The following is a 20,199-nucleotide window of genomic DNA, read 5'->3' as shown; positions in this document are numbered from 1 at the left end:
TGCAGGCTGGCATTGGTAATGACACTCCGCTCAAAGCGCCACTCGGCTCGAAACGCGGCGAGACTGCGTTGCCTCAGCATGCGTCTGTCGCGACGGGAGCGGTACAGCGCGTCCAGTTCGGGGTGTGCCGCGTCGATCAGTGCTGTCAGGACTGAATCAATGCCTTCGGTTCCAAAGTCAGAGCATGGGCGCAAGGAGGAGGCAGGCAAGTTTCTTCGCATCCAGGTGTTCAGGGTTGCGCTCACGAGGGTCGCGGCAGGAGCAAGCAATGGCGAGCCGGCAGCAGGCTTGGTGGCGCGTGCGCGCTCTAGATCGCCGGCGGGGATTGGGTGTGCGGGCGGCAGCCAAAGCTTGGCGCTCGGGCAGGGCGTTGTCGGCCGCCTGGCGTTGGCCGACGCACCACCCGCGCCCGGACTCGGCCAGGCGAGCGGGCCGAGGTGGAGAAGGAGGAATATCATCGCATCGAGGAGGGCAGCAAGAGCTCGGTCGTCCCCGTTGCGATGGCGAAGCAAACCGCGCGTCGCCTTTCCAATAAAATGTGTGTGTAAAATGTAGGAGATTGAGGTCGTATCTTGTGATTCCGTCCCCAACGCACCTTGGTCCGTGCCGCGTCCCGTTCTTATGTTTGCCCGTGGTCCCCTTCCCTTGGCGACATCTGCCCGACTCTCCGCCAGCCATGGTGAGAGAGTCATTTTTTTGAAAACTTCCTCTTCTTGATCTTCTTTCTATGAATCGTAAACCCGTACGTAACAGCCCTCCTCCGGGAATAGTAAGCTAAAAGTAAACAGAAAACCATCAACCGAAGGGGGGGGGGGGGAGCGAGATAGATCACCCGAGAGCAGCTGAGTCTGCCTCTCGTCCAGAGTATCGACCTCTGGCTTGTCAGCCGGTCACTTGATGACGACCATGAAGTACGCGATCGCCAACTCGCTGGCCTCTTCGCAAGGCCTCTCCTGACCGTGTCGAACTCATCGACGCGGGCTCTCTCGGCTACGGGACCGGCCCCAGCTTCGTTCGGCTGAGGGCTGACAAGCTGCCGAGCCCAAATCACTGTGAGAGTCGTGATTTCTTGTTGGTTTTCAAAAATCTCTCTCTCTCGGACAGGCTTAAAAAAAGAAAGAAAACAGACAATTCAAGGGAGGGATGGGAGGACGGCACGCCGCCCTCGAGACGCCGCCACCGCACAGGGATTTTAAGGAGAGGGGTGTGATGCGCTAGCCGTCGCCCAGGCTTTAAGAAAGAAAGAAAACAGACAACCCAAGGCGCAAGGGAGGGATGGGAGGACGGCACGCCGCCACCACACAGGGATTTTAAGGAGAGGAGTGTGGTGCTAGCCGTCGCCCACCCTAACCCTTGGAGCTTGGTCGTCTGCCTCTTTCTATCTCCCTTCGCAGTCCCTCGCCGATTCTCGCTGCAACCTTCATGCCACCTCGCGGTCGTCCCACTCTGGTCTCGTCGTTCTCCCTCCTGCCGCCTCTGTCGCGTCGCTCTCGTCTGCCTCGTCCTGCGACGCCGCCGCCGCCTGCCAATCCCTTGCTCTCGCGGCTTCTCCCACCTTTCGACGCAACTCTGCCCTCCTCGCGGCATATTTTGGCCCCTCGAGTTTATCAAGCTCTCCTCTCTCTTTCTCGCGCAAGCTGCGATCATTTGCCGCCGCCAAGTCATATCGTTGCTCAGGTCCACTTTCTCTTCGAACCCAAGGCTTTACCAGACCCCGCGCGCCCGAAATTCTCTTTATTCGTGGTGTACCTGAAAGGAAAAAAGAAAGAAAACAGACAACCCACCCTGTAAAAGAAAGAAAGAAAGAAAACAGACAACCCAAGGGAGGGATGGGAGAACGTGTTAGTGCCAGCCCGCGACAAGTTTTCTTGTAAATCTCTCGCGCAGCGCGCCTGACAATAAAGGCAGCAGAATGTCTCGACTCGCGCGAACTGGCAGGCAGTCGCCGCCTTAACACACCACCCACGCCGCCAGGGCTGCGCCGAGCCCGCCCACTGCACGCCGCTCGCCGTGGGAGCTGAGTGTGTCAGCGTGCCGCCGTCACGCTGAATGAAGGCTTGTCCTCTGTGCGCAGGCTCGCCCTCCAGGGGCCGGCGCGTGCGCGGCAGATCTGGGGTGCGGCGCCGCAGACGGAGCCCGACCTGACCATCCCGATGGAGCTGACGTGCTCGACGCCCGTGTTTGAGAGCCCGACGGCGACAAAGGCGCGCAATCCTCTCTCTGCGTCCGCTGGCAAGGCCTCCGCCAGCAGAGCGCGCGGCCCTCCGCTGCGCCGCAGGTGACGACGCTGAGCAACGGCTTGCGCGTCGCCTCGGCTGACATGACGATGCCCTCCACCTCGCTCGGTCTCTTCATCGACACCGGCTCGCAGTACGACGCCGTGCCAGGCACCTCACACATGCTGCAGCACATGGCCTTCAAGACGTCGGAAAACTTTTCGCACCTCAAGGTTGTGCGTGCGGCGGAGCTGATGGGCGCGCAGCTGAGCGCGGTGGCGGGGCGCGAGTCGATGGTGTACCAGGTCGACACCCTCAAGGAGTCGGTGCCTGAGGCGGTCGAGCTGCTGGCCGACACGGTGCTGCGCCCCAAGTTCCTGCCGTGGGAGGTGGAGGAGGAGAAGGTGGCGGTCAAGCTCGAGCTGGACGACATGGGCAACAACCCGCAGATGCTGCTGCAGGAGCTGTCTCACACCGCGGCGTACGGGGCCCAGTCGCCGCTCGGCACGCCGCTCGCCGGCGGCCGCTTCTTGCCGCACCTCTCGCCCGAGGTGCTGGGCAAGTTCGTGGCCGAGCAGTACGTGCCCTGCCGGATGGTGCTCTCCGCCGCGGGGTACGAGCACGAGGAGCTCGTCTCGCTCGCCGAGGCCTCCTTCGGCCACCTGCCGTCGGGCACGCCGCAGACGTCGCTCCCGTTTTCGTACGTCGGCGGCGAGGTGCGCGAGTCGGCGCAGCCGGCGGACGAGATGACGCACTTCTCGCTGGCCTTCCACGGGTGCGGCTGGAAGGCGGATGAGCTGGTCCCGCTCTGCGTCCTCAACACGATGATGGGCGGCGGCACCTCCTTCTCGGCGGGCGGCCCCGGCAAGGGCATGTACACGCGCCTCTTCACAAACATCCTCAACCAGCACGCCTTTGTGACGGCGGCGTCCGTCTTCAACTCGTTCTACAACGACACCGGCATCTTTGGCATCTACGGCGCCACCACGCCCGAGGCAATGGGCCAGCTCGTCGCCGTCATCTGCGACCAGGCCAACAAGATGGGCTCCGACATCTCTGCCGAGGAGCTCGGCCGCGCCAAGAACCAGCTCAAGTCGTCGCTGCTCATGAACCTCGAGTCACGGCCAATCCTGCTTGAGGACATCGGCCGCCAGCTCCTCACCTACGGCGCGCACACCCCGCCGCTCGAGCTCGTCGACCGCATCGACAAGGCGAGCCGGGACCCCCCGACACGCAAACCGCCACCGACTCGCCATCCCGCTTGCCCCCCCACTCCCCCCAAACTGCCACCACCACCTGGCTCGCGTTGAGGATGGTGACTCGGTGGAGAACACGGCCGCGAGCGGCTTCGGGTGACCACCCCGCCCACCCCGCCCAGGTGACCGCCGCCGACCTCGCAAACGTCACGAAAAAGATCACCTCCTCGCCGCCCTCCGTCGCCGTCTACGGCGACACGACCTCGGTCCCGCGGTACGACCTGATTGCGAAGCAGTTCAACTAGATCGTCGGTGTCGGCCAGACAGAGCGCGGGCCATCGCCACACCCAGGTCCCACAGAGAGAACTCCCCAGCAGGCTGTCCACCATATTCCTACGTGCATTTCGTATCGGAGGCGTCCGTGCTTGTGTGCAGACAGCGACAGCGTTCGCGCTCCTCTTAATTTAAGAATGCTGGTGCCAGTCGGCACTCTCCCCTCGCCGTTGTACGATGTCGATGCGGACACATCGCTAACTTGTGAATTCTCTCTCCACTCCCGCTGTCGCTGAGTCGCTCCACACAGGTCCACGTCGTCCAGCGGCACGCCCGGCAAGCGCTCATCGCATCGGCAAAACCCAAAACACCAAAAGAGCCGATCGGTGGGCAGAAAAGGTTAAAACCAAAAGAAAGAAAGCATGAACCACCCATGTTTATTGTCCATCTGCCTCCTGCGCAACATCCGTTGGGGTGGAATGCGCGGGGTTTTCCGTTTTCGGCGCGATGCCTCCGGCGCTCCGGCGGAGGCTCCGGCGAGATGGGAGCACGTCCACGACAGGGCGGCGCTGGGTTTTTTGGTCAGGTGTACCTGTGTTAGTGCCAGTGCGCGCCAGTCCCGAAAGAAAGAAAGACAGAAAACAGACAACCCAAGCGCCAAGGGAGGGATGGGAGGACGGCACGGGGCACGCCGCCACCACACAGGGATTTTAAGGAGAGAGTGTGGTGCTAGCCGTCGCCCACCCTAACCCTTGGTCGTCTGCCTCTTTCTATCTCCCTTCGCAGTCCCGTGCCTGCGCGTTCCTAATTCTTTTTTGTACGCTGAAGCTCACCCGCCGTGCCGCCGCCCCCCCGCCGCCGCAAGGTCGGCCAGCCTGCACTCAACGCTCGCCTCATATGATGCTACTGCTCGCCGCGTGTGGGCCGTGTGCAGCATCTGCCGTTGACACGCGCCTGCTCCATCGCTCACGGTTCATGCCGACTGCACGGTCCCGGAGCTGCGTCTTGCTCGCCGCTCGAGACGATCGTCCGGCGGTGGCGCAGCCGCCCCAGATGTGGCTCCTTTGTCTCACGGCCGGGCTGCAGTCCGCGTGCTTTGGCGTCATCGGCACGGCTCTCCCTCCTGCGCTGCGCTCCTCGGGCCTCTCGCCGCGTGAAGTGGCGCAGCTGTTGGGCCAGCTCGGCTCCGCCTCGGCTCTGGCGGAGGTGCTGCTCAGCGGCGGGTTCGGAAAGCTGGCGGACGCCATCGGCCGGAAGCCCATCCTGCTCGCGGCGCCGGCGATGACCGCCATCGCACGATCGACAGTCATCTGCTCGCCGACACTTCCGACGCTCATCGCCGCCCGGGTCGCCTCCACGCTCGCCGTGCCTGTGTATTGGCTCGCTTACCAGGCGTTGATGGCCGACTGCTTTGGGCACAACGCGACCCAGCTCGCCGTGGTTGGCAGCCGCATCCAGGCGGCGATGGGCCTCGGGTACGCCGTCTCGAGCCTCGTGGGCGGCCCTCTGGCGCAGCGCGACATCCGGTACGCTTACGCCTGCTCCTGCACGCTCGGCGCCGCCGTCCTCGGCTGCGTCGCCTTTGGCTTCCGCGAGACGCTCGCCGAAGCCCGCCGCGTCCGGTTCGCGTGGCGCGGGAGCTCCCCCCTCTCCTCGCTCGCCCTCTTCCGGCGGGGCCTGCTCAGCGCGAAGCTCAACCTCGTCGTCGTCTGCCAGTCGCTCACCAACGGGATGGGCGACCTGTGGCAGGTCCTCGCGCGCGAGCTGCGAGGCTGGGGCGCCGCCCAGTGCGGCCGGTACGCCGCCGCCGCCGGCTTCGCCTCGATGCTCGGCACCCTGCTCACCGGGCCGTCCATCCGGCGGCTCGGAGCGCGCGGACACACTGCGGCGAGCACGGGCGCGTCGGCGTGCGCATCGCTCCTGCTCGGCCGCGCAACCTCGGACCCGATCGCCTTTGGCGCCATCGTCCCGCTCGCGCTCGGCGCGGGCAAGGGGCAGGCGACGTCGGCGCGCATCACCAACCTGGGCGAGCGGCTTGGCGACCCGGAGCCCTCCGCTCAACGAGCCCTCCCCCCTGACTCTGCGCGGACTCTGCGGCTAGGCGAGGAGCTGGGCGTGCCGCAGGGGCAGCTCGCCGCCGAGCGCAACACGCTCAACGCCGTCATCAAGGTCATCGCGCCGTCGCTGTATGCTTGGCTGTTCGCGTTTGGCTCGGCGCGGGGCGTCCTTGGCTTGCCGTTCTACTCGACGGCGTTGCTGCTATGCGTGAGCGCCGCGGTTGCTCTCTCAATCCCCGAGGAAAGGTGGACAAACAGCTCGCCTCAGGGCGTCGCGCGCGAGGGTGGCCGCTAGTGAGGCGGCGCGTGTGAGCGTAGTCATTTTACTATTCGTTTACACAACAAGATGGCCCGAGAGCGCTCTCTTGGTGGCTCCAGCTCAGGTCAGAGGGCCCAGCGACTTGTCGATTGGGTGTAAACGGGCATCCCCGAGTGTCTTCAAACCAAATAGGGTGTGAATAGAGCTGTCTTGATGGTCCTGAGGACGAAGACACCTCAAACTTTGATGAAGCCGCGAGTTTAAATAGTTTTCATTAGCTGTGAATAGTTTATGCGCCCGCCGCAGCCCGCCTGTTTCACCTGGGTTTCGCGCCACGGGCCACGAGAGCCCTGGTAGAGCCCAGCTGGCATGTTCAATCGTCCGGGTGGTGGGCTGTTTGCACGCAGACGTCTCGTCGCCGTGGCCGACGCATGGCTGGTCCGACGTGTGGAGGAGTTTGACCTCAGCCAGGCCGTCGGTGTCGGCGGGCTGACGGCAGCCGCCGGAATCGCGATTCGCTCTGCCAGCTGCCAGCAGCCTCGTGTCGCCGCTCGTTGGCGCAGCAGCAGCGATTGGCCTTTGCGCCGTGGCTCGACGGCGTCACCGCCCATCCGACCTGCGCAGCTCCTGCAGCTCCTGCTGTCAGTCTTCTGCTCTCACGCACCTCACTCGCCGCGCGCGGATTGTGCGCCGCGCCAAGCAGGACACGTGCTCATGCAAACAATGCGAGAACTTGGTTGCGCCGCTTAGTGGCGGCGCTGCTTTAGAGGAAGCGGCAGCGTGGGAGGCAAAGCAGATGGAGGCGGCGCGGCATGCCAAGGAGCTGCTGCTGGCGGAGGTTGAGCGGCTAAGTGCAGCAAGGGCCGAGGGCAAGAAGGGCAAGAAGAAGAAGAAGAATGTGGACGTGGGCGATACGGGCGCCGCTAGGCTCAACGAGGAGATGCTGTGCAGTTAGAGAGCTCGTAGCGAGCTCGATTTTGATGAGAATTTGATGAGAAATATCTCAATTTTGAGCAAAAAACGCCAAAAAAATCGGCGCCTGCGGCGGGCCAGCCTCCGGCGGCGCCTGCGGCGGGCCGCTGGGGCCTCCGCCCCAGACCCCGTTTACACCCGAGCTATGCCCCACGACCTGAGCCGGAGCCGGTGTGGGCACTGGCTTGTGCCTAGAACTTGTGCGTGCGCGTTATGCGTGTTGTGGGGGCGGCTCTCTGTGTGTGTCTCGCCGTACAGCCCGCGCGGCGGCCGTGTGTGTCTCGAAGTCTCGAGTCTCGTAAATCTGTCCGAGATCCCGAGTGCGCCCGGCAACGCCCGCCCCCCAAAGTTGCAAAATTTCTCCATCGGCAAAACTTGACGTCTTGTGGAAGAGTCATAAGAGTCTTGCTCTTGGGGGTCTTGGAGAATGTCATTTGTGTTCGTAATTTCGTTCTCGTTCGGACCATCGATACAAAGACGATACTCTCTCCTCTCCCTCCGCAACCACCTCCCCGGTGTCACCAATAGCAATGCTGACCCTTCCGCCTTCGCGTTGTGTGCTGTGTCGCGCCCAACGGCAACGCGCCCCCGGGCTCCGTTGGGCCGCGGCAACCATGGTGCCCATATCCGCCAACCCTCCCCCAGCCGAGCGCCATGTAGTCCCTCTTACATGAGCTGCGAGGCTGGCGCCTGGGCGGCGTCCTGCAGGAGCGGCGCGAGCCGATGCTCGAGCCTGTTCATCTTGACGAGGGCGGCGATCGCCACCGCCAAGCTGGCCACGGTCACCGCCATCATCACCGGGAGACCCGTGCCACCAGCGCCGTTCCGGGCCGCGCGACTCTCCTGGCTGAGGAAGAAGGGCCAGCCGCCGCCGCCCTCAGTCTCGCAAGCAGCGACCGCCGAGCAGATATCGGACGGCATCTCCTCTACGACTTCGACCTCCTCGTCGACCAGGAACTCCGCCGCGCGCTTTGCCGCAGTACCCATCGTCTCCGCGTGGAGCGCCCAAGTGGCCATCGACAAGCACTGCCTCTCGGTGCGCAACTCGACCACATAGCCCGGAAACGTCGGGGGGTAAGTCCTTTGGCAGGTCGGCACCTATATGGCAACTTCAAGAAGCTTCACGGAAGTATGATATCCGCCGGGCACATCCCGTCGCACGCGAGCGCCTCAGAGTGACCCGTGTCCGCTTGCTCTTCCTGACTGGCCCACTTGGCCATCTTGTCGCAGCCACTCTTCGTGTGAAAGTAGATTGCGAACCCCTTGGCCGGCGGCTTCCCTGCAACGCCCTCCGTTGCAGTCAGCTCGCACACCGGCGCAGGGCCCGCCTGCCCCACACTCCCGCCCGCCGCCACAACACTCGCGACCTCGGCATCGTGGGCCCACTCCGCCATTGCGGTGCACTGGCCCTCTCTGGGAAACAGCAGCTCGTAGTACCGGCTCCCCGTCTTTGCCAGGCTCTCCTGGCACATCTCGTGCGGATTCAAGTCGCGCTCGGCCGCAGCGTACAGATCGGCTGTGATGTCGAGCGTGGCTACCTCGTGAGCCACATTCATCTTCGCCAGTGTACGGGCGACGGCCGCCTCCGAAGCCTTGGACTTCTCCATCGACTCGTCCAGGATCTCCGCGCCGATAGCCCATCGCGACATCTCCATGCACTGGTTTTTGGTATTGAACTCAATTATGTACCTGGTACGGCCGGGTGATGAACCGTCAAGGGTAGCAGAAGGGGAGGGGCACCCGTGCAAGGAGAGACGTGTCGAGAGAAAGCAAGGCGGCAACCTCACCCAGGGTACTTCAGGAATTTATCCTTGACTCCGGCGCTGGCGCCGCCAACTCGCTCGCATCGGGGCTTCACCGACTCACCCGTCGCCTCCATCTCCGCATGTTGCGCCCACTTCGCCATCGCGTCGCACTGATACTTGGAGTGGAAGTAGATGAGGAAGCCTATGTGATTGATATGAAGGCAAGAGTCAGAGGCGTACTCACAGTGCATGTTCTGCAGCACGAATAGGTGAGGAAGCCTGTCTTGCCCGTCTGTTCCTGGTGGCTCAACTCACACGTTGGCGCAATGCTCGCCTCAGAGCCGACCTGCTCCTTCTCCGCCGTGTGCGCCCACGTGCTCATTGCAGTGCACTGCCCCTCGTTGGAAAACATAATCTCGTAGTAGCGGCGGCCAGACTCTTTTGTCTCCTGGCACATTTCGTGCGGATCCAGATCGCGCGCAGCCACGAAGAGACCCTCCGTCACCGGATCCAGGGGCTCGCTGCCGAACCCCAACATCTCCATGAAGCCTTTCTCGGCGGGCACTGGCGCCTCGCCGACCGAGGAGGCGACCGCCGCGGCCACAATCGACGCGGCGAGGCTGGCTCTCATTGCAGGCTTGGACGGACGTTTCGGCCGGCGTCAATTTGACCATCACATGTGCATGTTTTAGCAATCCCCCTCATCATTCTCGGCCGTCGGCTTTGCGCTCCTCCTTGTCGGCAAACGAAATCTCTCGCGTTTTCACTTTAAGAATACAAGTTGTAGTGCGTCGAGCTTCGTTGAATTCGTCGAGAACCGGCGTCGCTGACATGTGACAAGGTTCCAAGGACGCACGAGCTCGAGGCAGTGTCTCTGTCACCAGAGACCAGAGAGTGTCTGTCTCTGTCCGTTCTCGCTTCACCTCTCACGACTGTGATCCGCGTGATGCGTGCATGCGACCTTGGCCCGGGTTGCGTTTTATTGCCGGCGGTGAACAACAACATAGCGAAATACGCACAAAAAGTACGCCCACCTTTTTTTAGTAGAGCCTCTGTGCGGTCTGAACCAAGGATCAAGGGAAAGTCCCAACGCAAGTCCCATCACCCCCCCCCCCCCCCTTCATGCCGCTCGTAAGAGACCAACCGCGCACACCCCACCTCACCGGCATCTTCGTCTCGTACGTCGCGCTCACAAAACTAGAAGGGGCAGGTGTTGAAGCAACAGAGTAGCCCTCGCAGCAGCCAATCGGGCAGAACCACGCAGCCGGCGCCGCCTGGATGGTAAAGGAGGGGGGGGGGGGGGTCGGGCAGGAAAAAAAGGGAAAAAGGGAAAAAGGGAAAAAGCGGAAAAAGGGAAAAAGGGAAAAAGGGAGAAAGGGAGAGAGGGAAAAAGGGAAAAAGGGAGGGAGGGAGGGAGAGAGGGAGGGAGGGAGGGAGGGAGAGAGGGAGGGAGAGGGAGGGAGAGAGGTGGGAGGAGGACTGCACACCGACGCGGCGGCTGGGTCGGAGATAGCGATCGCACTCTCGGACGGCGAGAGCGGCCCGTACTCGAACGAGGTGTACGAGAGGCCGTGGCCGAACGGGAAGACGGGCTGCACGCCTTGCGTGAGGAAGTGGCGGTAGCCGACATGCAGTCCCTCGCGGTAGACGAGTCGGCGTGGGTTCGAGGCGAAGTGCGCGTGCGACGCGCAATCCTCGGCCGCGGCGGGGAAGGTTTCGGCGAGCTTGCCTGCTCAGACCTCGAGTCGTGAAGGAGGCGCGGCCCTCGGCAGGGTCGAGGGCGAGGCGCGAGGCTCGCCGGACGGGCACGCCGCGCCGAAGAGCAGGTCGGCGAGGGCGAGGGCGCCTGCCTGGCCCGAGAGGTAGGTCTCGAGCACCTGCTCGCACCGCACGGCGTGTGAAGGGGGCGCGGCGCACCCCCCGCCGCCGGACGGACGCGCGGCTCGCGCGCCGCCGGCACGCCGCCAAGCCACGGCATCAGCACCGGCGACCCATTGGAGAGCACGACGACGCAGCGCGGCTGGGCGGCTGCCACCGCGGCGATGAGGCGGTCCATCTGCTCGGGGAGGCGCATGTGGCTCCGGTCGAACCCCTCCGACTCGAACTCGTCCGGCAAGCCTGTTCACACCCCACGGCCGTGAAGAGGCGCCGTCCACCGCCCCTCCGCCTCCATCCTCCGCCTCTCTGCAGGCGCGCCGGCGAGGATGATCGCCGCGTCCGCGCCGCTCGCCGCCGCCACCGCCTCGTCGATGAGCGCGTCGTCGAGCGCCGCGTGCCCCGGCTCGTACCCCGCCGCGTACACCAGCGCGCCTACGGCTCCCGCCCGGGCACCCGTCTGCACGCCCAGCCCCCGGTGAGGAGGCGCTGCAGGCGCGCGGCCGGAGGGGCGCGCCGCCACCGCCCTCGACGGCGGCTCGGAGCGCGTCGAGCGGTCGGTCGAGAGTGTGCGAGTTGACCTTCGAGGAGCCCGAGCCCTGGTACCGCGGCGCCGTCGCGAACCCGCCGATGAGCGCCACCCGCCCGCTGCCCGCCCCGAGCGGCAGCAGCTGCCCGTCGTTCTTGAGCAAGACCGCCGACTCGGCGGCGGCGCGGCGCGCGAGCGCGTGGTGGCGCGCGTGCATCTCCTTGCCCTCCTCCTTGGAGGCGTGCGCCGCCTTGGCCGCGTCGCTCTTCAGGTACAGCGACACCACCCGCGCCGCCGCGCGGTCCAGCACGCCCTCCTCCAGCGCGCCCGACCGCACGGCCGCCGCTATCCGCGCGTCGTTGACGCCGGCCGACGAGGGCATCTCGAGGTCGATGCCGGCGAGGAGGCCCTTGACGCGGTTGGCGATCGCGCCCCAGTCCGTGAGGAGGAGCCCCTCGAAGCCCCACTCGCCCCGCAGCAGCGTGTTGTTCAGCCAGTCGTGCTCCGAGCATTGCTGGCCGTTGAGCCTGTTGTAGGCGCACATGACTGTCCACGGCTGCGAGCGCGTGACGGCCGCCTCAAAGGCGGGCAGATAGATCTCCCGCAGCGTGCGCTCGTCGACCTGCGTGTCGATCGTCATGCGGTTGGCCTCCTGGTTGTTGGCCGCAAAGTGCTTGATCGACGTGCCCACCCCCTGACTCTGCACGCCCTTGACAAAACTCGCCGCAAACTCGCCCGCGAGCAGCGGGTCCTCGGAAAAGTACTCGAAGTTCCGGCCGCAGAGCGGGTGGCGCTTGATGTTGACGCCCGGGCCGAGCAGCACGCTCACGCCCAGCGCGAGGCACTCGCGCCCGAGCGCCTCGCCCACCAGCATTGCCAGCGTCGGGTCCCACGAGGATGCGAGCGTGCAAGCGCACGGGAAGCACGTCGCTGGCGCCGAGCCGTCCAGCCCGAGGTGTGAGGAGCCGAGGTCGCGACGCACGCCGTGCGGGCCATCCGAGACGTTGGGGCCCGTCAGCCCGAGCCGCTTGATCGACTGCAGGTTCCAGAAGGAGGCGCCGGAGCAGAGCGAGGCCTTCTCGCGCAGTGTCAGCTTGGAGACGAGCGCCTCGGCCGCCTCCGCCGTGGCGCCATTCACAAGCCCAACCAGCTCAGCGTCCGGCTTGTCGCTCGTGCGAGCCATAAAGGCCGATTTCCGGAAAAGAATTAGAAGTGGACTCTTTCTCACAGCAGACAGGCTCGACACAGGTGCAAACTGGCGCGTGCTACATGTAGTACTATCACAGGCACACCGGAAAAGAATTTTCGCCTCTGGGTCGTGAGGTGCTGTGTGTTTTCTTTTACTTTTGGGACAGTCGCTCCTTTTAGAGCGACTCACCAAGTGTGAAGCGACTCTAGCGTCTAGGAGGTCGAGCACTCGCACCTACCGCACCTCCCGGCGACATAGTGCCCGTGGCAGGCGCCCGGCGGCGCGAACGCGAGTACAGTGGTGGCAAAATTGGAACTGGCGTGGTGGAAGCAGCGCGAGTGGGCAAGCATCACCTGCGGGCACGAGGCGATACGGGGTCCGGACGGGGTGGAGGAGGGGTGGTCTGGGCCCGGATCTCGACTCTCGGCTGCATCTCGCGCCATCTCGACGAAGATGTCCTGCACGCTCTCGCGCGTGAAGTTGTGCTGGAACACCGGGTTGACCTATGGCGGCGGTGGCACACTCGTCCCGAGCATGCCCCTGCTCTACGCGACCTTGCCGGATCGTCGGCGACCATGCAATCCGCGCACCCCTGCGCCCGGAAGCGGCCAGCGAGCGCCGGCGGAAGCACCAGCCCGCCGCCGCCGCTCCGTCTCAGCGCCACCTCTTCGCCGCCGCTCCCGCCTCCGCCGCCGCCGCCGCGCTTGCCTGCGAGGATCGCCGCCTTGAGCCGCGCGTTGTCGGTCGCGACGAAGACGGGAGAGCTGCCGGCGGAGGCGAGGCATCGCATCACGCTGACGGCGCCGTCAACGGTCATGCGCCTGTCGGTGGTGGGCACGGTGCCGGGCCGAAAGGCGGTGCCAGCGGCGCCGTCGCCTGGGCGGGGGAGGGGAGGGGTGGATGCGGGGCGCGACGGGCCCTCGAGTCGGCCGGGTCTCGGCGACGAATGCCCAGCCTCGAACAGTCAACCTCGGCCACATCTCCCGGCCGCATCTCCCGGCCGCATCTCTCGGCCACATCTGGGTCGTCCCGCACCGAGGCGGAGGTGGACGCCCTCGAAGGGCGAGTCACCAAAGAGCTCCCTCCGCCGCGCCTCCACCGCCGCCGCGAGCCAGGCCGACGGAGCGAAGAGCGCGCGCAGCAGGCAGCCGAGGGTCGGGGCTGCGGAGCTGCCCTGCCCGGGAGGGAAAACGGGCCGCGGCGGCGGCCGGCGGCGGGGCGGGCCGGCCGTGCCATCGCCTCCCTTTTCGGCGGGGAGGGTGGCGTTGAGCCCGACTGCGCTCATCCACGGAGTGTTGCCAACCACGCGCACCCACCGGGCGGAGGGCATCGCGTCGGCGCTCATCGGCCTGCGGGGCGCGAGGAGGAGCCGCCGATCGCTCAGCCCGCTGCGCCTCCTCCTAGCTCCGCCGCTCTCTCGGGTGCCCCTCGAGCGTGCGTCTCGCCGCCCGGAGTGGGGGCGGGAGTGGCCTCGCGGGCGTCTCTGGAGACTCACCCGCCCCACCGGTGGACCTTCAGCCCGTCCAGCGCCGCCGCCTGAGGCTCGCAAAGCACGGGGCGTGTGCGGGCGGGTGCACGCGGAAGGCGATCTCGATCCGTCTCACTACAGCGGATCGGGCGCCTCTGCACGCGTGATCCGCCAGTCGATGGCCGTGCCTCCTCTTCGGCCGGCTCCTCGGCCGGCAGGAGCGCTGCTAGCCCCGAGCAGCGGCGGCGGCGAGAAGAAGAGAGAGAGGTCGTGCGGCGAGGCCCAGTCGACGAGCAGCACGCGGCGGTGGTGCGCGGCGGTCCGCAGCAGGTATGCAATCAGCCGGAAGCGGTCGCCTGCCAGGGGCCGTGCTCTCGCTCTCGCTCTTCGCTCTCGCTCTCGCTCTCTCTCTCTCTCTCTCGCTCTCTCTCTCTCTCTCTCTCTCTCTCTCTCTCTCTCTCTCTCTCCCTCTCCCTCCCTCCCTCCCTCCCTCCCTCCCTCCCTCCAGCGCACCAAAGCCGAGGCAGTGCGAGTTGGTTTGTGGCATCACCGGCCGGCAGGTGTAGACAAGGTAGGAGGAGTCGGGTCGGTGGCGATGCTCGGCGTGGAACGCAGCGTACTCGAGCAGCCATGGCGCGCACGAGGCGTTGACGGGAGTTTGACTGCGACGGCCTGTGCCTCGCCGGTGCACGGATTCATCGACTCTCTGGACTTTGTCGGTGAAACCCGCGGCGAGCCAGGCCGGCGGTAAAGGCTGGGCCTGCATTCCCGGCCGGCGGGCGCTGGAGAAAAGAGAATTCCCTGATCCTCGCTGACAGAGAGACAGAGAGAAAATCCCTCCCTTGGGTTGTCTGTTTTCTTTCTTTCTTTCTTACAGAGAGAAAACCAATGAAATAAAGTGCCAAATGAGGGATGGGAGACGATCCCCCCCTTGCAGAACGAAAAAGGTCGCTCCTCATCGCTGCGTCTTCTCGTATACGTATTACTCGAGTATCGTCGAGTAGTTGCGTGGGGGGGCGGTACGTATTCTCGTATCACTAGCTAGCTAGTGTCGTGTCCACTAGCTCCGAGTAGAGGGTGCGTTCTGCTGCTAGGGGAAACCCGGAGCGCGGTACTATCCCTCGGAGAACCGTGTTATGGCCCTGCGACCGCGCACCCCCCATGGCTAGGGCTCTCCTTGCCCGCAACCCGATGCCGACGCGTCTGGCCAACTGGGTGCGCTTCTTAGCTCCCCAGTCCTGGGCGTGAGGATACCGACCGCACTCCAAGTGCTCCAAGTGCTCATCGCAAACCCTGTCAGCAGAATCCTCCTCCGGGAAGGTACGTAAGAGCTACATACACTGAAAAACGAACGAGCAGGGACAGACAGAACCCCCCAGAGCAAGGATCTTTTGGAAGGACGATCAGGGGCTCAGGGGCACAAACAAGGGATCGAGAGTGGGGCTCGAGGAGTGGGGAGCGCATCGCGACACGGGGAGGAGGAACTGGGGCGCTGGGCAGGGTTCACCCACACGACACTCTCAGGAGGGTCCCCGCAGGGAGAGAGAGTTCTCACTCGCATAGGGCAGGCAGGTTCTCCCGGCGGCACGGGGGGCGCACTGCCCCCCGTCGGGGGTAAGGCTCATTAAAAATATGGAATATATTTGTCCAATACTTAGAGGAGCAATCAATCTCCAATATATTGTCAATACTTAGAGGGGCTGGGGGCTGGGCTGGTCAAGGGGGGGTCACCATATCGATGTATCCAGCGATGAGACGTCCATCCCGAGCTTGCGGACGCCCTAAAATCGCCCAAAATGGGCCTAAATCGCTGAAAAATCGCTTAGATCGCATCAAAATGCTTTTGAACTCCCGAGTCTGTCGATTTCAGCCACTATCTAGGCAATGTTTTGGACAAATGTCGATATTTTATGCTTTTGGAGGTGAAAATCAGCGATCAATACCTCAATATATTGTCAATACTTAGAGGGAAGTCTGTCAATACTCAATATCAATACTTAGAGGGGCGAGAATCAATCTTTTTAATGAGCCTTAGTCGGGGGGCAGAGCGCTGAGGGAGGGTGTAGTCTGTAGAGGATGTAGAGTGAGAGCGCTGTAAAGTAGAGCTGTAGAGCTGTAGAGCGCTCTGGAGCGCTGTAGAGCTCTAGAGCTGTAGAGCTCTACATCCGGCGCGGGACGAACTGCGTGCGTTGTAGAGGTAGAGCGCGATTTTGCTGTAGAGTTTGTTGTAGAGGCTCTACAGCCAAACCGCGGGAAGGCAGTGAGAGGTCGAGCCGCACTAATGGGGTGTCTCCGAGCTTACTGGAGCTCTGGTGGACGGCCCTGACTATCCCTGACACACAGAGAGTCACTCTGACGGCACACAACACCCTATAACTGCGTCATGACCAGCCTGCCATGCGTCGCCGCGGTGCCGCATTCGTCGCAGTGCTTCTTTAGCAGGCGGTGGACTGTCGGCTGCGAGGGCGGTCGCATTTGCGCGAGGCGAGGCGAGCATTGCTGCGCGTTGCATGCGCCATGGCTCGCGCCAGCGCGTGCGGGAGCTCCTGGCTGAGCGTTGAGTCCAGGCGAGTTGCGCTGGCCCGCGATCGCTGCGCCGAGCCGAGCTGACGCGCCGAGGCGCCGGCCAGTCGCAGCCGTGACGCGTGAGGCATGCCACAGCAGCACCGTGCAGCAGAGGCACCTGCCACTCATTGGGCGGGTAGACAGAAGGCCAGGGCAGCACGCACCGGCAAGTGCAACGCGCCTCATGTCGGAGAGCGACCGCGTGCCTCGTTCGCCGCTTATGATGTAGAGTTTGTTGTAGAGATTTCATGTCGTGTACGAAGCGCCGATGGCACGACCACCGCCCTGCAACGCAGACCGGGCAAGGAGGGGCCTGCTCGCGTTCCGCGGAACAGGAGATCTTTCCCCCTCCCCCGGCCTGAGCAGAAGAAAGAAAGAAAACAGACAACCCAAGGGAGGGCCGGCCTGAGCAGCTAAGCTGTACCGGAAGTGTGATTTCTTCTTCCCTCGCATAGGAAGTGAGGGGGAGGGCGCATCGCCGCGCGGAGAGGGCTGGGCACAGGGCACCGGGGATCTCTCTCGCATAGGATACACACTCGGCGGCACGAGGGCAGGGCTGGGCGTCCTATTTGTGCTCCCCCCCGGACCCCTAGCTCTCGGGCACTATCCATCTGACCACTCATCTGGGGGGCTTGGCGAGCGGCCGCGCTGCGGGGCAGGGCTAGCGAGAATCCAAGGGAGGCATGGGAGGACGGCACGCCGCCACCACACAGGGATTTTAATGCTAACCTGGGTGGGTATCCGCTCATCGATAGGTCAGAGCTAGGTGGGCCGCCACTCATTCCCGAGCATGGGGGGCGAGAGCACCAGCCTAAATAAATAAATAAATACAACGGACACGCCAAACGAGGGGTGGGAGAAGGACAGGGTCCCCACCTGCACGAGCAGGATCTTGTAGGACGATCAGGGACACAGGGGAACGGGAGCGGGGAGCGCATCGCGACACGGAGGGGGGCTGGGCAGGGGGTTCACCCTAAAAAAAGAAAGAAAGAAAACAGACAACCCAAGGGAGGGATGGGAGGACGGCACGCCGCCACCACACAGGGATTTTAAGGAGAGGAGTGTGATGCGCTAGCCGTCGCCCACCCTAGGGAGTCTGCCTCTTCCTATCTCTTTTCGCAGTCTCTCGCCGATTCTCGCTGCAACCTTCATGCCACCTCGCGGCCGTCCCACTCTCGTCGTTCTCTCCCTTGTCACTTCCACCCTACAACCTGCCGACATCAATATTCTTTTCGCTATCGCCGAAGTACTGCTCGCCGAGAGCCGAACAAGAGATGCTCGCCAGGCGAACCCTTTCCCCTGCCCCCCTCTCTACGATAACGGGAGCCGCGCGCGGCGGCGCTGCCGCGGCCGCCCCGCACTTGCTACTCTCCCCCCCCCCCGCTCCCCCGCCCCTTCCCCGTTCTTGCTTTGTGCTTCCCCCCGGCTTCGGCCTCTCACCGTCTGCCTGTGCCTTTGCGACTACGGCGCGTGCGCCACGGCCGACGCCTCCACCCCCTCCCACCCCGCCCTCCCCCGCCCTCCCCTCGCAGGACATCCGCGGTTGCCAAGCTCGGCCAGCGCGCCGCCGCGCGCGGGATGGGCGGTGGCATGGGCGGCGGCGGGCACGCCAACAACCCGTGCTTCACGTTCCAGGCCGACTGGGCCAAGAACAAGTGGAAGGGCTACACCTTCGCCATTAGCGTCTGGACGCTCGGCACCGTCATCCCCTACTATTGCTGCTGGTTTGCGCAACGCAAGGCTGGCGTCGAGTGGGTGTGAGGTGGGAGGGTGCCGCGCGCCGCTGCGCGCGCGGAGCGGCAGGCGGCGGCGGCTGCCCCGCAGGCGATCGCCGCCCTCACGGCCGCGTGTGTGTTGTCTTCGGCTCAGAAGGAGTGCGCAGCGGCGAGACCGGCCTCTACCCCCCCCCCCCACCCCCCCTCTCCGGTGGCGGGTGAGACACTGTGCTGTCGCCTCCCGGCTCCCGCTGCGTGCCTGTGACTAGTGCGCGCCTCCTGTGCTTGCCGCAACAATTCTTCCAAATACACAAGCGCCGCGAGGGACGCGGAAACCGTGTGCAAACACTTCAGATGATATTATGTGAGATTACACAACAGATAACAGAAAAACATCAGGGCTTTGAAACACACGCCGCACACAGGCACAGCCAGGGACCCAGACGCAGAGGGACGTCAAAGCGAGAGGCCCGCCCCGACGCCCGAGCAGATACGACTTTTACGAGTCTCGGAGTGTCGCGAGAGCCACGAGACCGGCCGTCTGCGTCTTCGGAGCGTCGAGGCTCGCCTCGAGGGCGGCGTTTGTGACAGAGTGGTTTCTGGTACTAGCCTGGGGTAGCTCGTAGTATGGTTGGAGGGCGACAGTGGTCGGTTGAGGTGGTGGGGCGGGTTAGCGCCGAAGCCACAGGCAGCTCAGCAGCAGGGAGGGCCCTGGAAGGGGGCTTTGTGCCCTGCCGCGTCATGTCGCGCGGTGGCTGCGTGGCGCTGACTCCCGGCCGAGCGGCGGCGCGTGGGGGCCGGTGCGGGGGGCTGGTGCAGGGGGCTGGCGCGTGAGCGGGTGCGGGCGGCGGCGGCGGCGCAAACGCGCGCACTGCGCGCGCTCCGCACACCGTGCGCCCTCCCCGCCACACCGCCCTCGTGCGCCCTGGCCCCGCCTTGCGGGAGGGGCCGCCGGCCGGGGGGAGGGGCGCGTGCCGGCGTGTGGCACGCGCCTACGAGGATCAGCTGAAGAAAGAGACGCCCGCCTGGAGCCGCGGGCGCTTGCTCTTAGTATACTACCAGCCATTCTTGTGTCGTCAATGTGCGTGCGTGCGTGCGTGCGCGTGTGCGTGCGTGCGTGCGTGCTTGCGTGCGTGCGTGCGTGCGTGCTTGCGTGCGTGCTTGCGTGCGTGCGTGAGCGCGAGCGGGGCGAGGGCGGTGCGGCGCCTTGCGCCGGAACTCGTCCGGTGTCCGCCGGTAGTAGAGCTGCTCCAGGGCGGGGGACTGCTCCTCGTACGGGGCGCTGAACAGCTCCTGAGAAGGGGGGAGGGGAGGGGGGGGGGTGACGGGTGCGCCAGCAGCGTGCCTCGTGCCGCCCCCCCGGTCCGCGGGCTGCGCCTCCAGCTGGTGGACGACCGACTGGTCGCCTGCAGCGGGCGGTGCGGTCGAGGTGCAGTCTCGAGTGGCGCGGCTCCCGAGCTCTGTGGGGGGGCGGAGGGCGCTGCCTCGCTCCGCCGCCTCGTACGCCTTGACGAGCATCCACTCGCGCGGGATGTACCTGTTCACGGCTCGAGGTGTGAAGGAGGCGCGGCTCGCCCCCCGCCCCCCCCTCCCGTCCCCTCCCGGCAGGCGGCGCGCTTCGGCGAGGCGCGTCGCATCTCCGCCTGCCTCTCGGAGGCGGGGCGACCTGCCCACAGGGAGAAGTGTGGAGGTGTGAGCAGACTGCTCGCAGCGGCACCGCAGGCTCAGTGGGCGCGGGGAAGTCCTCGGGGCGAGAGCTCCTCTCGGCTTCCTCCCGGCCTCCTCTCCGCCGTCCTCTCAGCCCCTCTCGGCTGCTCTCCTCTCAGCTCCTCTCGGCTGCTCTCCTCTCAGCTCCTCTCGGCTGCTCTCCTCTCAGCTCCTCTCGGCTGCTCTGCTCTCAGCTCCTCTCGGCTGCTCTCCTCTCAGCTCCTCTCGGCTGCTCTCCTCTCAGCTCCTCTCGGCTGCTCTCCTCTCAGCTCCTCTCGGCTGCTCTCCTCTCAGCTCCTCTCGGCTGCTCTCCTCTCAGCTCCTCTCGGCTGCTCTCCTCTCAGCTCCTCTCGGCTGCTCTCCTCTCAGCTCCTCTCGGCTGCTCTCCTCTCAGCTCCTCTCGGCTGCTCTCCTCTCAGCTCCTCTCGGCTGC

General features: G+C 64.9%; 7 protein-coding genes across 7 annotated transcripts; 4 read left to right on the top strand and 3 right to left on the bottom strand.

The window, feature by feature from the left end:
- Window positions 1-2,467: 2,467 nt before the first annotated feature.
- Window positions 2,468-3,911, top strand: EMIHUDRAFT_443369 (mitochondrial processing peptidase; the record flags this gene model as incomplete). The annotated part of the gene is made up of 2 exons (XM_005779191.1): window positions 2,468-3,427; window positions 3,595-3,911. 2 exons carry the CDS (start codon window positions 2,471-2,473, stop codon window positions 3,715-3,717), a joined length of 1,080 nt encoding a protein of 359 aa, XP_005779248.1. The 3' UTR covers window positions 3,718-3,911.
- Window positions 3,912-4,738: 827 nt separating this feature from the next.
- EMIHUDRAFT_114959 (hypothetical protein) lies at window positions 4,739-6,037 on the top strand (the record flags this gene model as incomplete). Its single annotated transcript, XM_005779190.1, has 1 exon — window positions 4,739-6,037. One exon carries the CDS (start codon window positions 4,739-4,741, stop codon window positions 6,035-6,037), a length of 1,299 nt encoding a protein of 432 aa, XP_005779247.1.
- A 333-nt stretch (window positions 6,038-6,370) lies between these two features.
- Window positions 6,371-6,956, top strand: EMIHUDRAFT_236503 (hypothetical protein; the record flags this gene model as incomplete). The annotated part of the gene is made up of 2 exons (XM_005779189.1): window positions 6,371-6,542; window positions 6,769-6,956. The coding sequence occupies 2 exons, from the start codon at window positions 6,371-6,373 to the stop codon at window positions 6,954-6,956; spliced, it is 360 nt and encodes a 119-aa protein (XP_005779246.1).
- Window positions 6,957-9,758: 2,802 nt separating this feature from the next.
- Window positions 9,759-12,305, bottom strand: EMIHUDRAFT_457303 (hypothetical protein; the record flags this gene model as incomplete). Its single annotated transcript, XM_005779188.1, has 7 exons — window positions 9,759-9,779; window positions 9,882-9,992; window positions 10,206-10,355; window positions 10,458-10,595; window positions 10,703-10,796; window positions 10,875-11,028; window positions 11,117-12,305. 7 exons carry the CDS (start codon window positions 12,303-12,305, stop codon window positions 9,759-9,761), a joined length of 1,857 nt encoding a protein of 618 aa, XP_005779245.1.
- Window positions 12,306-12,486: 181 nt separating this feature from the next.
- EMIHUDRAFT_236499 (hypothetical protein) lies at window positions 12,487-14,411 on the bottom strand (the record flags this gene model as incomplete). The annotated part of the gene is made up of 8 exons (XM_005779187.1): window positions 12,487-12,495; window positions 12,566-12,664; window positions 12,761-12,814; window positions 13,105-13,187; window positions 13,383-13,485; window positions 13,624-13,660; window positions 13,807-13,847; window positions 14,400-14,411. The coding sequence occupies 8 exons, from the start codon at window positions 14,409-14,411 to the stop codon at window positions 12,487-12,489; spliced, it is 438 nt and encodes a 145-aa protein (XP_005779244.1).
- A 1,389-nt stretch (window positions 14,412-15,800) lies between these two features.
- Window positions 15,801-16,473, bottom strand: EMIHUDRAFT_236498 (hypothetical protein; the record flags this gene model as incomplete). Its single annotated transcript, XM_005779186.1, has 3 exons — window positions 15,801-15,892; window positions 15,961-16,015; window positions 16,168-16,473. The coding sequence occupies 3 exons, from the start codon at window positions 16,471-16,473 to the stop codon at window positions 15,801-15,803; spliced, it is 453 nt and encodes a 150-aa protein (XP_005779243.1).
- Window positions 16,474-17,611: 1,138 nt separating this feature from the next.
- On the top strand, window positions 17,612-18,367 carry EMIHUDRAFT_443367 (hypothetical protein; the record flags this gene model as incomplete). Its single annotated transcript, XM_005779185.1, has 2 exons — window positions 17,612-17,629; window positions 17,877-18,367. Coding segments are annotated over 2 exons (470 nt in total), but the record flags the coding sequence as incomplete, so codon positions are not given.
- Between the last annotated feature and the right edge of the window lie 1,832 nt (window positions 18,368-20,199).

Source organism: Emiliania huxleyi (genome assembly GCF_000372725.1).
Source record: "Emiliania huxleyi CCMP1516 unplaced genomic scaffold EMIHUscaffold_235, whole genome shotgun sequence".
NCBI lineage: Eukaryota > Haptophyta > Isochrysidales > Noelaerhabdaceae > Emiliania > Emiliania huxleyi.
The sequence above is the reverse complement of the archived record's forward strand: the minus strand, read 5'-3'. Positions and strand labels throughout refer to the sequence as shown.